The sequence below is a fragment of the Amblyraja radiata genome, chromosome 22 (genome assembly GCF_010909765.2).
Source record: "Amblyraja radiata isolate CabotCenter1 chromosome 22, sAmbRad1.1.pri, whole genome shotgun sequence".
In the NCBI taxonomy this organism is placed as follows: domain Eukaryota; kingdom Metazoa; phylum Chordata; class Chondrichthyes; order Rajiformes; family Rajidae; genus Amblyraja; species Amblyraja radiata.
In genome coordinates, this window is record NC_045977.1 from 21,367,117 (window position 1) to 21,380,915 (window position 13,799).

The 13,799-nt window shown below is 44.8% G+C and overlaps 1 protein-coding gene across 4 annotated transcripts in view; it reads left to right on the top strand.

Moving 5' to 3' along the window:
• Positions 1-13,799, top strand: part of ccz1 (CCZ1 homolog, vacuolar protein trafficking and biogenesis associated) — a 34,819-nt gene that overhangs the window by 17,056 nt on the left and 3,964 nt on the right. For all 4 annotated transcript variants that reach the window (XM_033040568.1, XM_033040569.1, XM_033040570.1 and 1 more), the window contains 8 exons: positions 2,091-2,266; positions 3,171-3,252; positions 5,374-5,435; positions 5,699-5,810; positions 8,355-8,388; positions 9,716-9,833; positions 12,660-12,818; positions 12,931-13,058. In XM_033040568.1, the coding sequence (XP_032896459.1) occupies positions 2,091-2,266; positions 3,171-3,252; positions 5,374-5,435; positions 5,699-5,810; positions 8,355-8,388; positions 9,716-9,833; positions 12,660-12,818; positions 12,931-13,058 (871 nt within the window). The remainder of the gene's footprint in view (positions 1-2,090; positions 2,267-3,170; positions 3,253-5,373; positions 5,436-5,698; positions 5,811-8,354; positions 8,389-9,715; positions 9,834-12,659; positions 12,819-12,930; positions 13,059-13,799) is intronic.

A 13,799-nucleotide genomic window follows, 5' to 3' on the forward strand; every position in this document is an offset into this window, starting at 1 on the left:
TCCCTTTATCCTGTATCTGTACACTCTGGATGGCTCGATTGTAATCATGCATACTCTTTACGTTGACTGGTTAGCACACAAAATGGAAAAGCTTTTCACTATACTTCGGTACACGCGACAGTAAACTGAACTAAGTTACTAAAAGTTAAGGAGAGACTATTTATTTTGGTTTATAATTGTCACGTGTACCAAGGTAAGGTACACTTAAGGTAAGCTTTTGTTTGCGTGCTATCATCAAAGAAAAGGCAATACGAGTATACAATTAAGCTGTCCACAGTGCAAAGGCGTGTGGGTTTGTAGGTTAATCGCCTCTGTAAATTGCCCCTAGAGTATAGGGAGTGGCAGCGAAAGTGGGAAAACAGAACTAGTGTGAATGGGTGATCGATGGTCGGCGTGGACCTGGTGGACCGAAGGGCCTGTTTCCACGCTGTATCTTTCAATCAATCCAATCAAGTATGTCTGAAACTGTATCGAGTGTTAAATGGGTCGAACCTTTATTGCTGAATTTCTTTTCATCCCCTCTTCCGCATAGTCTCCAATATCCCTGTTGCCTTGTCGTTATCTCAGCCTGAATAATGAATGTTAGGATTAGTTTAATCACGAAACCCGCTGCCAGGTAAATGTCACCGAAATCGAAACTTTTAATGACCAGTTTAGCATTGCATTTTTATCATCCGTTTGAGAGCCAAGTTGTCTAAATAATTTTTTTTACAGTGTGTTATTTGAATTCTTTCTCCCCAGTCAAACTCAAGTCGCAACACTGTATGGCATCTTGATTTATAGTGTCTGGTGCTTCAAATGAGCCCTCCTGATATCAGCTTGTGGCAATGAACATTGTAATGAATCTTGTATAATGTTGCAATTAAATAATTCATTGGAACCGACAGTGAGACAGTTTAAAATAATTTCCTCACTCTTTTATTTAAACCCAAGTGTATTTCAATATAAAATATGTTCGATATAAAATGTGGCAGGATTGAGTTGCCTGCGGGGATATCATTTTAACTTTACTGTTTTAAAGTGATCAGAAAAGAATCAAGAGTGTTTAATTATCATAATATTGTACCAATAGCGAAACAAATAAATTCTTACTTGCAGCAGCTTCACGGGCCTCTAAATACAATAACACGCACATGATTTTATTTTTTTAAATAAATGAATAACTATAACTAATGGACAAACCAAAGTCCTTTGCGCAACCATAGACAAAGTAGAAGTTCATAGTTGTTGAGGTTAGTTTAGTTTAGAGATTCAGCGCGGAAACAGGCCCTTCGACCCAACAGGTTCGTGCCGACCAGCAATCCCCACACATTAACCCGACACCCACTAGGGACAATTTTTACATTTACCAAGCCAATTAACTTACAAACCTGGATGTCTTTGGAGCGTGGGAGGAAACCGAAGATCTCGGAGAAAGCCCACGCAGGTCACGGGGAGGACATACAAACTCCGTACAGCGGCACTCATAGTCGGGATCGAACCCGGGTCTCCGGCACTGCATTCGCTGTAAGGCAGCAACTCTACTGCTGCGCCACCGTAACCACAGTGTTGTGTAGTGTTCAAAATCTTGATGGTTGTTGGGAAGAAGCTGTTCTTGAACCTGGTGGTCACGGTTTTCAGGCTCCTGTACCTTCTGTTCAATGGCAGGAGTGAAAGGAGAGGTTGACCAGGGTGGTTGCCTTTTTGAGGCAGAGCCTTCTGTAGATCCCTTTGATAGTGGGGAGGACAGTAGCCGTGATGGACCGGGCAGTGTCCACCACTCTCTGTAATCTCCTTCGGCGCTTGGCCTGCTGAGTTCCTCCAGTACTTTGTGTTTTACTCAAGATTTCGGCATTCGGCATTAAATTCCAGTATTTTTCTCTTTGCTCTACCTGCTGTATTTGGCTACACTGTACTCATGTATAGTATTATCTGATTTGATTGCACAGCACAAAAACAAAAACTTTTCACCATATCTCAGTACGCATGACAATCGTAATTAAAAAAACTAAACAGTTTTTTTGTAATCCGGCATCTGCAGTTCCATGTGTCTCCAGTCTCTTGTGTTTCGTTCTGATCCCATGTTTTTCCTGTTCTTCATTTCCCCGCAGTACTTGCAAACATTGCACCTGCACTCCTGTGACCTGTTGGATGTGTTCGGGGGAATCAGTTTCTTCCCCTTGGATAAGATGACCTACCTGAAAATCCAGTCGTTTGTCAACAGAATGGAGGAAAGCTTGGAACTGGTCAAATACACCGCGTTCCTGTACAACGATCAACTCATCTGGTGGGTCCCTCTTCGTCCAATGTCGGTTGAACCGGTATAGGAATATGGAGTCATATAGTGTGGAAACAGGACCTTCGGCCCAACTTGCCCACACCGACCAACATGTCCATCTACACTAGTTCCACCTGCCTGCATTTGTCTCATATCCCTCAAAACCTGTCCTACCCATGTACCTGTCTAAATGTTTATTAAATGTTGCAATAGTACTTGCCTCAACTACCTCCTCTGGCAGCTCGTTCAATACACTCATCACCTTTTGTGAGAAAAAGTTACTCATCAGGTTCCTATTGAATCTTTCACCCCCCCCCCCGCCCTCACCTTAAACCAATGTCCGCTGGTTCTTAATTCCCCATCTCTTGGTAAGAGACACTGCATTTACCTGATCTATTCCTATCATGATTTTGTACACCTCTATAAGATCACCTCTCTTCTTCCTGTGCTCCAAGGAGTAAAGACCTAGTCTGCTCAATCTCGCCCTATAGCTCAGGCTCTCGAGTCCTGGCAACATCCTCTTAAAACCAAACGTATGTCACCCAAGGACCATTCACGCACTTCCATCTCCTGAGGGAGCATGGGACGTTGGTCTAAAGTCTCTTTGTACTGGTTCTTCAGACATAGAACAGTACAGCGCAAGAATATGATGCCAAGTTAAACTAATCTCCTTTGCTTGCATGTGATCCATATCCCTCCATTCCCTGTTAATCCATGTGCCTATCTAAAAGCCTCTTCCTCCACCACCACCCCTGTTGCAAGTTCAAGGCCTGATTTTGTCCTGAATTGGAAACGATCGCAGTGCTGTGGGTGGTTATCTTGCCGTGTTTAAATCCAGTACTTAGTGCAGTTGAGGTTGTGCTATAGAAATGCTGTGTATAGAGCACTATAGAAATGCAAGTCTTCCTTTCAGGAGCGGGCTGGAGCAGGATGACATGCAGATCTTGTACAAGTATCTCACGACGTCGCTCTTCCCACGGCACCTGGAGCCTGAGGTACTTCCAACCCATCTGCAGTTGTATCTGGAGAGTGCTTAGAGAAACGGCATGGATACCTGGCCCTTCAGCCCACCGAGTCCATGCCGACCAACCATCACCCATTCACGCTAATTCTACGTGATCCCACTTTCTCATCCACTCCCTACACACTAGGGGTAATTTACAGAGGGCTAATGAACCTACAAACCCGGACGTCTTTTGAAAGTAAAACAAAGCACAGTGATTTTTTTTAAAGGTACAACATGTAAACAGGCCCTTCAGCCCACCGAGTCCATGCCGATCATTGTTCATCTATTCACACTAGTTCTGTGTTATGGCACTTTCGCAACCACTCCCTACATACTAGGGGCAGTTCACAGAAGCCAAGTTAGTGGCACAGTGCCTCAGCTGGTAAATCCGCATCTTCACAGCGCCAGTGACCCGGGCTCAGTCCTGACCTCCGATGCTTTCTGTGTGGAGTTTGCATGTTCTCACTGTGACTACATGTGTTTCTTCTTGGTGCTTCGATTTCTTCCCACGCCCCAAAGACATGCAAGTTTGTAGGTTTATTGGCCCTCTGTAAATTGCCCTAAAGAGTGCAGGGAATGGATGTGAAAGTGGGATAAGGTAGAACTAGTGTGATCGTTGGTCGGTGTGGATTCAGTGGGCCCAAGGGCCTATTTCCATGGTGTATCTCAAAACTAAAACTTACAAACCCACACGTCTCTGGAATCCTATCCATGTTCTGCAGAGATGGTGCCTGATGTGCTGAGCTACTCCAGCACTTTGTGCATTGTCTTGGTTTACCGTTTTTGGCTATTTGTTAGGTTTAGCTTTATTATTGCCATGTGTACCAAGTTACAGTGAAAAGCTTTTGTTTGCTTGGTATCCAATCAAATCAGATATCAGATATACATGGACACAATCAAGTCAAACACAAGTATGTAAACCAGCAGATAGACACAAAAAGCTGGAGTAACTCAGTGGGTCAGGCATCATCTCTGGAGAAAAGCAATAGGTGACGTTTAGAGTCGAGATTCTTCTTCTGGGCACTCCAGCTTTTTGTGTCTATATTCGGTTTAAACCAGCATCTCCAGTTCCTTGTGTCTATAATTCACTGGATTTGATGGTCTTGTTTCTGGAAGTGATAGGTGGATACAGGTGGGGAGTGCGGTTGATTGGCAGATGGGCGGACAAAGGCCAGGGATGTAAAGGAGACAGAAAGGTACCGGATTAGGAGAAAAGTGGAGTGAAATGTAAACCCAGAGGGAGGGATAGAGGTGGAAAGGGGATGGGCTGATGATCCACCGCCTTGGGATTAGGGTAAGAACTCAGATCCCAGGGGTAAGAGGGTGAAATATTAACCTGTCCCTCCCCACCCCTCTATGGTAAAGCATTCCATAGTCATAGTACAAATGATTTATTAGAACATGGAACAGTGCAGCACATGAGCACACCCTTTGGCTCTTAATGTCCATGTCGAATATGATGCCATGTTCAATTGTGGGTCCCGATTCGAAACGTCGCCTATCCATGTTCTCCATAGATGCTGCCTGACCCACAGGGTTACTCCAGCACTTGGTCTCTTTTGTTTAAGCTGGGAGTATTAAACATTAATAGTATTTAACTATTAAACTCTTTAATAGTTTAATAGTATATGATACGATACGATTGAACTTTATTTACCCCAGGAGGGAAATTGATCTGCCACAAAACCACAACATACATGAAACATGAAATTAAAGTGAAAGGATTGGGGATGTGCAAAGATTGGGGTGGGTGGAGAGTCAGTCTCAATCTACCCCATGACAGAAGGGGGAGGAGCTGTACAGATGTGTCCAGTCGAGACACTTCTTCAGAATATATATGTGTATATATATTGGACTTTTTTCGTTTTTTTATACATGTACACACACATAATATAAATATATATATATACACACACACACAACTTTTTTGTTGTTTATTATGGGTATTACAGAGTACTATGTTTACATATCTGTTTTGCACTGCAAGTAAAAGTTTTGTTGTTCCGTTTTGGGACATATGAGAATAAAACACTCTTTTCCTGAGATTGTGATAATGAGTGTGACTATGCTGTGCGACTCTGACTAAATGGTTTTGTCTCTCTGCCTTTAGCTGATCGGCTGTGATTCCCCAGGGAGAGGAGGCATAACTGGGAGCCTTCACCACTACGGCAGGTATGGCTCTGCAGGCCCAGTATTGAATGCACAGGTCCCTGTGTGGCTCCCATGACACTTGTACCAGAACCTCCGCACAAGACACTTGAATTCCCCTGCACCTGCTATCCAGAAATTTCCTTGAAAGTGGCATCACTGGTAGATAGGGTGGTCAAGATAGGGAAACAAATTCCAACCTGTTTGGGCTGTGAACTGGCTTCAGCTGCTTTGTTCTGCTTCTTGTGAAGGCGATCTAACTGCACAGAGGTTTGTGTTTTTCTCAGGTTTCTCACCGGCCCATACAATATCAACGATCCAGAACTCGCTGTGCGGTTTCCAAGGATCTTTGTGAACACTGACAGCACCTATGAAGAATTACACTTAATAGTCTACAAGGTGAGGTCTTTTAGATGTTTAAACATGTAGCGATACAGCACCCAAACAGGCCCTTCGGCCCGCCAAGTCCACACCGACCAGCAATCACCCTGCACATTAACACTATCCTATACACTCGGGACAATGTTACCGAAGCCAATTAACCTACAAGCCTGTACTCTTTGGAGTGTGGGAGGAAACCAGAGCACCTGGAGAAAACCCACAGGGTCACAGGGAGAACGTACAAACTCCATACAAACAGCACCCGTGGTCAGGACCAAACCCAGGTCACTGGTGCTGTGAAGTAGCAAGTCTACCACTGCACCACTGTGCCGCCCCTTGCCACATCCACCTCCTGCCAATGTGACCCAATACGATCTCCAAATATATAAATAACACAAGGCAAATTGCACCTTAACTGGGAACAATTAAAGACGTCCAGTGTTAGACAGTACAGAAAGAGGCTCTTCGGCCCAACTCGTCAATGCAGACCAAGAGGCCTTCTTGAGCAAGTCCCATTTGGACCATACCCTTCTAAACCTTGAGCAAAATACATAAAGCTGGAGTAATTCAGATGGTCAGGCAACAATTCTCTGGAGAACATGGATAGGCAAATGTTCTTCACAGATAGACAGTGATGTAGAGAGATATAGAACAAATGAATGAAAGATATACAAAAAATCTCTACATCACTGTCTGTCTCTCTCGTTTCCCTTTCCCCTGACTAGTCTGAAGAAGGGTCTCGACCCGAAACGTCACCCATTCCTTCTCTCCAGAGATACTGCCTGCCTGCTGAGTTACTCCAGCATTTTCTGTCTATCTTCGATTTAAACCAGCATCTGCAGCTCCTCCCTACACATCTTCTCCACAGATGCTGTCTGAACCACTGAGTTCCTCCAGCGCTTTGTGTTTTTTGTTCAAGATTCCAGCAGTCACAGGGAGAACATGCAAACTCCATACAGTCCTGATCAAAAGTCAGGATTGAACCTGTGGCTCTGGAGTTGTAAGACAACAGATCTACCAGTTGTACCACTGCTGTTCAATGTCTCATGTAAAGGACTGTACCTGAAATGCCGTAGCAGTGCCCTGGGAGACCTGGTCTGGATAATGTCCACAATTCAGGTCAGGGGCTTAATAGTTTAGTTTAGTTTAGAGATACAATGTGGAAACAGGCACTTCAGCCCACCAAGTCCATGCTGACCATCTATCACTCATACACTAGTTCTATCCTACACACTAGGACAATTTACATAATTCAATTAACCTACAAGCCTGCATGTCTTTGGGATGTGGGAGGAAACCGGAGCATCCGGAGAAAGCCCACGTGGTGACAGGGAAAATTGACAAACTCTGTATTGACAGCACCCATAGTCAGGATTGAACCTGGGTCGCTGGCGCTGCGAGGCAGCAACTCTACCGCTGCGCCACTGTGATCTTCTGAGGGACAGGTTTCCTCCTGTTCCAAGAAACAATTAAAACCCGTTTATTTTGTGTCTTGTGTAATAATGCAAGTGCTGAATATTTAACAAGGGATTTGAAACAATCATAAATTCACAGTTAGTACAATAAAGTGTAAATGAGCCGTGGCCTTCACGGTTTATGACACAGTCAAAACAAATAAGTGATACTAATTTGATACCAGCCCAAGTCCGTCCAGTGCCTTTTCTTAATTAATCTGATTGATAGGTGTATTGTTCAAGGAACTGAGAAAATTTATTTGTGGCTACAGTAGTTGGAGAACACTGGTAACTGGATCCACCAACGTCTGGGTCATCTCGTTAGATGGCACTGGGTATTGAGGCCACAGAAACAATGCCTGCGTGTTGGAGCTTTCATGCTCAAAGAGGCAGGTGCCCATTTACGGCCTTTGTGTAAACCACTTTTGCACTCTCTCCAAAACGTCCACATCATCTTAAACTAGAAAGGGTGCAGAGAAATATGTAGGAAGGAGCTGCAGATTCTGGTGTAAACCAAAGATATACACAAAATGCTGGAGTAACTCAACGGGACAGGCAGCATCTCTGGAGAGAAGGAATGGGTGACGTTTCGGGTCGAGACCCGAAACATCACCCATTCCTTCCCTCCAAGGGTGCTGATAGGATATTTACGAGGATGTTGCCAGACATGGAGGGCCTGAGCTGTAGGGCTAGGTTGGGCAGCCTTGGACTTTATCCTTGGATCGCAGGATGATGAGGGGTGATCTAATAGACAGCGCCAGAGACCTAGGTTTGATCCTGACTATGGGTGCTGTCTGTACGTTCGCCTTGTAACTGCGGATTTCCTCCAGGTGCTCCGGCTGCCTCCCACAGTCCAAAGACGTGTGGGTTTGTGGGTTAATTGGCCTCATGGTGTACGATAGTGTACAGATGATCGATGGTTGGTGTGGACTCAGTAGGCCAATGGGTCTGTTTCCAGGCATAACTCTCTAAAAATAAAAGCGATTATTCTAAAAATATGTAAGTCAAGCATGATTAAAACGCACGGTGCCTTTGTTGCTATTTCTTTTGTTTAATGTGAATTTTTATAAAATGCTTACAGTCGCTAAAATGTTGTTTTTCCTTCCAGGCTATGAGTGCAGTGGTGTGTTTCCTGATTGATGGTGAGTGGTTTTGCTTAATATCGTGAGAAGCTAGGAGCTTGTCTTAGTTTCCAATGTGCATTCTCATTCGCATTAAAGGCCACCATAAACAGGTGAAGAATGATACAGCATTTCCTCAGTCCAACTGTACCCCCTTTGCTGTTTGCAACATTTGACTTATTTTCATTGATTGAAAAGTCCAGCTCAGAAACGGGCCCTTCGGTCCACCGAGTCCATGCCAACCATCAATCACCCGGGATTTCCTGGGTTTCCTGCGCTCCATGTTTCCGGGTTCTAGGTTTTCCGCACTCCGGTGGTCCTATGGATGCCAGACCCAACCTGTAGGCCATCCTCACTAGGTCTATGTTAGCCCACTCATCTACTCCCTGCACACTAGCGGTAATTTACAGAGCCCGAGTAACCTATAAACCCACCCGTCTATGGGATGTGGAAGGAAACTGGAGCAACCTGGAGAAAGCTCACGTGATCACAAGGAGAACGTGCAAACTCCACACAGACTTGGGAAAGATTCCATCTGGCATTTGGGACTTGCACAGTTTATGTGGAATATAAATTAATAAACAAACCCAAAACATACAAGAAGAACGGAACTAGTTTACCAAGAATAGTGATCTTAGGTGGCCTTATCTCAGCAGGAGGCCACTTAAGGGGTTTTCTTTGGAAACTGGCATGGCAATCCTTGCACATTTAATGAAAGAACAAATCCATCTCTGATGACAGCAATTGTTTTATTTTCGATTTTAAGCTTTATTCCCTGTAACGACATAGCAATAAATATGCAGAGTGTACAGGCAAGCATAGGGTTTAGGCATTAGTTTATATAGTGCGTTCACGGGACGATTTCCTACACCGGGTTTTGTGTGCTCCGTGCTCCAACCTGTAGGTCATTCAGCCCCTCAGAGCTACCACACTGCACTGACCCTAGCCTCGGTTCAAGGTTCCTGCCTCTTCAGATGTCAGGGGTTATGGGGAGAAGGCAGAAGAATGGGGTTGAGAGGGAAATATAGATCAGCCATGATTGAATGGTGGAGTAGACTTGATGGGCCCAATAGCCTAATTCTGCTCCTGGAACTTAAGAACTTTCCCAAAGCCCTTGTGCCCCTCAGTGTGGACGGCAACACGATGGCCGGTATGGATGTGGTGGACCGAAGGGCCTGTTCCGGTGCTGTACGACTCTGTGCCACTCGGTGACTCTTGAGTCTGAAGAAGGGTCTCGACCCGAAACGTCACCTAATCCTTCGCTCCGTAGATGCTGCGTCACCCGCTGAGTTTCTCCAGCATTTTTATCTACCTGCAGCTGAAGTGATCGCTTTGCTCCACTCCTCAGCCGCAGTGGATCTGACACGAGAGTTCTGCCAGCGACTGGATGACCTGGTTGGTCCTCAGCTCACACTCCTGGCTTCCGACATCTGCGAGCAGTTCAACGCAAACAAGCGCCTCTCTGCGTGAGTACAAGCAGACTCCGTACACCCTAATGCATCAGGGCAGCACGGTGGTGTAGTGGTCAGTGCCGCTGCCTTGCACCACAGTCCACAGCTCGATCCCTATCCCGACCACCGGTGCGGTTTGCAAGGTTAGCATGCAACAAAAGCTTTTCACTGTATGTGTAGGAAGGAACTGCAGATGCTTCTTTACACAGCAATATCAATATTGATTTCTCTAATTTTAGTAACCCTTGCATTTTTTTCCCCCTCTCTCTATCCCTCCATCACCCTCTCTAGTCGTCCTGCTAGTTTCACTGTTCATATCCCTTCCTTATCATTATCACTTCTTCCGCAGCCAACAATGGACCAATGTGGGCTCCACCTTTCCTTGGTCATTGGTGCCAGCCTTAATTTGTTCTGAGCCCTTTCATGCCTCTAGTTTACCTCTCCCCTGACTCTGTCTGAAGAAGTCCCGACCTGAAACATCATGAATTCCTTTTCTCCAGAGATGCTGCCTGACCCGCTGAGTTACTCCAGCATTTTGTGTCTAGCTTTTCACTGTACCTCGTTACACGTGACAATAAGCTAAACTAAACTAAAAAAAAGGTTTAAGTGGACTTTACTGGACTTTATCTTGCACTAAACATTATTCCCTTTATCCTGTATATGTGCACTGCACGGTTTAAAATTTCATCTCATCTCAATCCCGAATGACCAGACACTAGCCGAAGGACTTGTTTCCACGCTGTATCTCTAAACTAAACTGAACATAAACCTGTGTAAGAAAGAACTGCAGATGCTGGTTTAAATCGAAGGTAGGCACAAAATGCTGGAGTAACTCATCGGTACAGGCAGCATCTCTGGAGAGAAGGAATGGGTGACGTTTCAGGTCGAGACTCTTCTTCAGTCTGAGGAAGGGTCTCGATCCAAAACGTCACCCATTCCTTCTCTCCAGAGATTCTGCCTGTCCCGCCGAGTTACTCCAGCATTTTGTGTCTACCTTAAACCTAAACCTGTGCGGGGAACTAACGGCCCAGATTGAGAGTGATTTGTTCGAGATCATCGGAAGCATTTTTAATAGGTTTGGTGCCATGTTACTTGATATCCCGAATCAGCCTCATTGTTAATTAAATTTTAAGGTGTTGCATGAAATAGATGCGACCTGTCTATTGTTGATGACCACATTGTTAGATCTGCTGAGACCAGGAGATTCACGCAATACCTAACAAGATTCGGGTTGAAGAAGGGTCTCGACCCGAAACGTCACCCATTCCTTCTCTCCAGAGATGCTGCCTGTCCTGCTGAGTTACTCCAGCTTTTTGTGTCTATCTTCCGTACATGAGTACACCATGTAATGTAGAAAGGGAACATAAAAAAGAGTGCAGAGTATAGTGTTATAGCTACAGAGAAAGTGCAGGTTAAAAAAAAGTTCAAGGGTCACCACGAGGGTGGATTGGAAGATTGGGAGTATGTTGTTAGCTTATGAGAGGTCAGTTTGAGAGAGTGATGACAGTGTGGGATGAAGTCTGGTGTTGCCCAGAGAGATATGAAGGTTACGTAGTTGTTTCACTTGAGCCAACTCATTCAGGTAATGGTCATCCTTCAATGGTTCAATAGTGGATCCATTTGCCCAGTTTGGTTAGTTTGTAGATACAACATTGGAAGTAGACCCACCGAGTCCACGCTGATAATCGATCACCCGTTCGCACTAGTTCTATGTTATCTCACTTACTGGATGATGGTGTGGTAAATTGGATTAGTAAGTATGCAGATGATACTAAGATAGGTGGGGTTGTGGATAATGAAGTAGATTTTCAAAGTCTACAGAGAGATTTATGCCAGTTGGAAGAGTGGACTGAAAGATGGCAGATGGAGTTTAATGCTGATAAGTGTGAGGTGCTACATCTTGGCAGGACAAATCAAAATAGGATGTACATGGTAAATGGTAGGGAATGCAGGTGAACAGAGGGATCTGGGAATAACTGTGCACAGTTCCCTGAAAGTGGAATCTCATGTAGATAGGGTGGTAAAGAAAGCTTTTGGTGTGCTGGCCTTTATAAATCAGAGCATTGAGTATAGAAGTTGGGATGTAATGTTAAAATTGTACAAGGCATTGGTGAGGCCAATTCTGGAGTATGGGGTACAATTTTGGTCGCCTAATTATAGGAAGGATGTCAACAAAATAGAGAGAGTACAGAGGAGATTTACTAGAATGTTGCCTGGGTTTCAGCAACTAACTTACAGAGAAAGGTTGAACAAGTTAGGGCTTTATTCTTTGGAGCGCAGAAGGTTAAGAGGGGACTTGATAGAGGTCTTTAAAATGATGAGAGGGATAGACAGAGTTGACGTGGATAAGCTTTTCCCACTGAGAGTAGGGAAGATTCAAACAAGGGGACATGACTTGAGAATTAAGGGACAGACGTTTAGGGGTAACATGAGGGGGAACTTCTTTACTCAGAGAGTGGTGGCTGTGTGGAATGAGCTTCCAGTGAAGGTGGTGGAGGCAGGTTCGTTTTTATCATTTAAAAATAAATTGGATAGTTATATGGACGGGAAAGGAATGGAGGGTTATGGTCTGAGCGCAGGTATATGGGACTAGGGGAGAATACGTGTTCGGCACGGACTAGAAGGGTCGAGATGGCCTGTTTCCGTGCTGTAATTGTTATATGGTTATATGGTTACTCATCCACTCCCTACACATTAGGGGCAATTCACAGAGGAGTAATTAACCTACAAACCAGCACGTCTTTGGGATGTGGGAATAAACCAGTGCTTGCGTTTCATTCAGCTAGGAAGTGACTGCAGCTACCATTTGCAATTACAAAGCTTTTGATCTTTCACTTGCAGGCCTGAAAAGGAACCTCACTTTAAATATATTTATTTCAACCACATGAACCTGGCGGAGAAGACAACCATCCACATGCGCAAAACGGCCAGCATGTCTCTGACCTCCGTCCATCCCGATCTCATGAAGATCCTGGGGGATATCAACAGCGATTTCTCAAGGTGCAACCACTTGTTTTGCTCAGCTAACACCTTCTGACCTGGACTGGGTGACTAAGGGGCAATTGAGGTTCTCATGTCTCCCGTTTGACTTGCTTTTTCTCATTTCCAACAGAGCCGACGAGGATGAAGAGGTCATTGCCAAGGCCATGACGGATTATTGGGTTGTCGGCAAAAAGTCCGACCAACGCGAGCTGTATGTCATTCTGTGTCAGAAGAACGCAAATCTAATCGAGGTTAACGGTGAGTTGTTCTTGGCATTTAATCTCTCTACCTCCTCGAATTTACCAGTGAGATTAGAGAGCTAATCTCCAAGTGCACATAGAACGTAGAACAGTACAGCACAACAGGCCCTTCGGCCCACAATGTCTGTGCCAAACATGATGCCAAGAGTGGATGTGGAGAGAATGTTTCGACTAATGGGAGAGTCTAGGACCAAAGGCCATAGCCTCAGAATAAAATAACGTACCTTTAGAAAGGAGATGAGGTGGAATGTCTTTCGTCAGAGGGTGGTGAATCTGGAATTCATTGCCACAAAAGGCTGTGGAGGCCAAGACAATGGATATTTTTACGGTGGAGATTGATAGATTTTTGATTAGTACGGGTGTCGGGTTATGGGGAGAAGTCAGGAGAATGGGGTTGGGTGGGAAAGAAAGAGCAGCCATGAATGAATGGCAGAGAGGACTTGATGTGCTGAATGGCCTAATTCTTCTCCTACAATTTGTGAACTTATGAACCAATTCTGCGTGTATATTATCCATATCTCTGAATTCACTGCACATTCATGTGCCTATCCAAAAGCCATAGGCTTAAAGTGCGAGCGGCAAAGTTTAAAGGTTGATATGCAGGGCATTTTTTTTTACACAGAGAGTGATGGATGCCTGATAAGCGCTGTCAGGAGTGGTGGTGGAGGTAGATACAATAGTGCTGTTTAAGAGGCTTTTGGATAAGCACATGGATATGCCGGGACTGGAGGGATAGTGT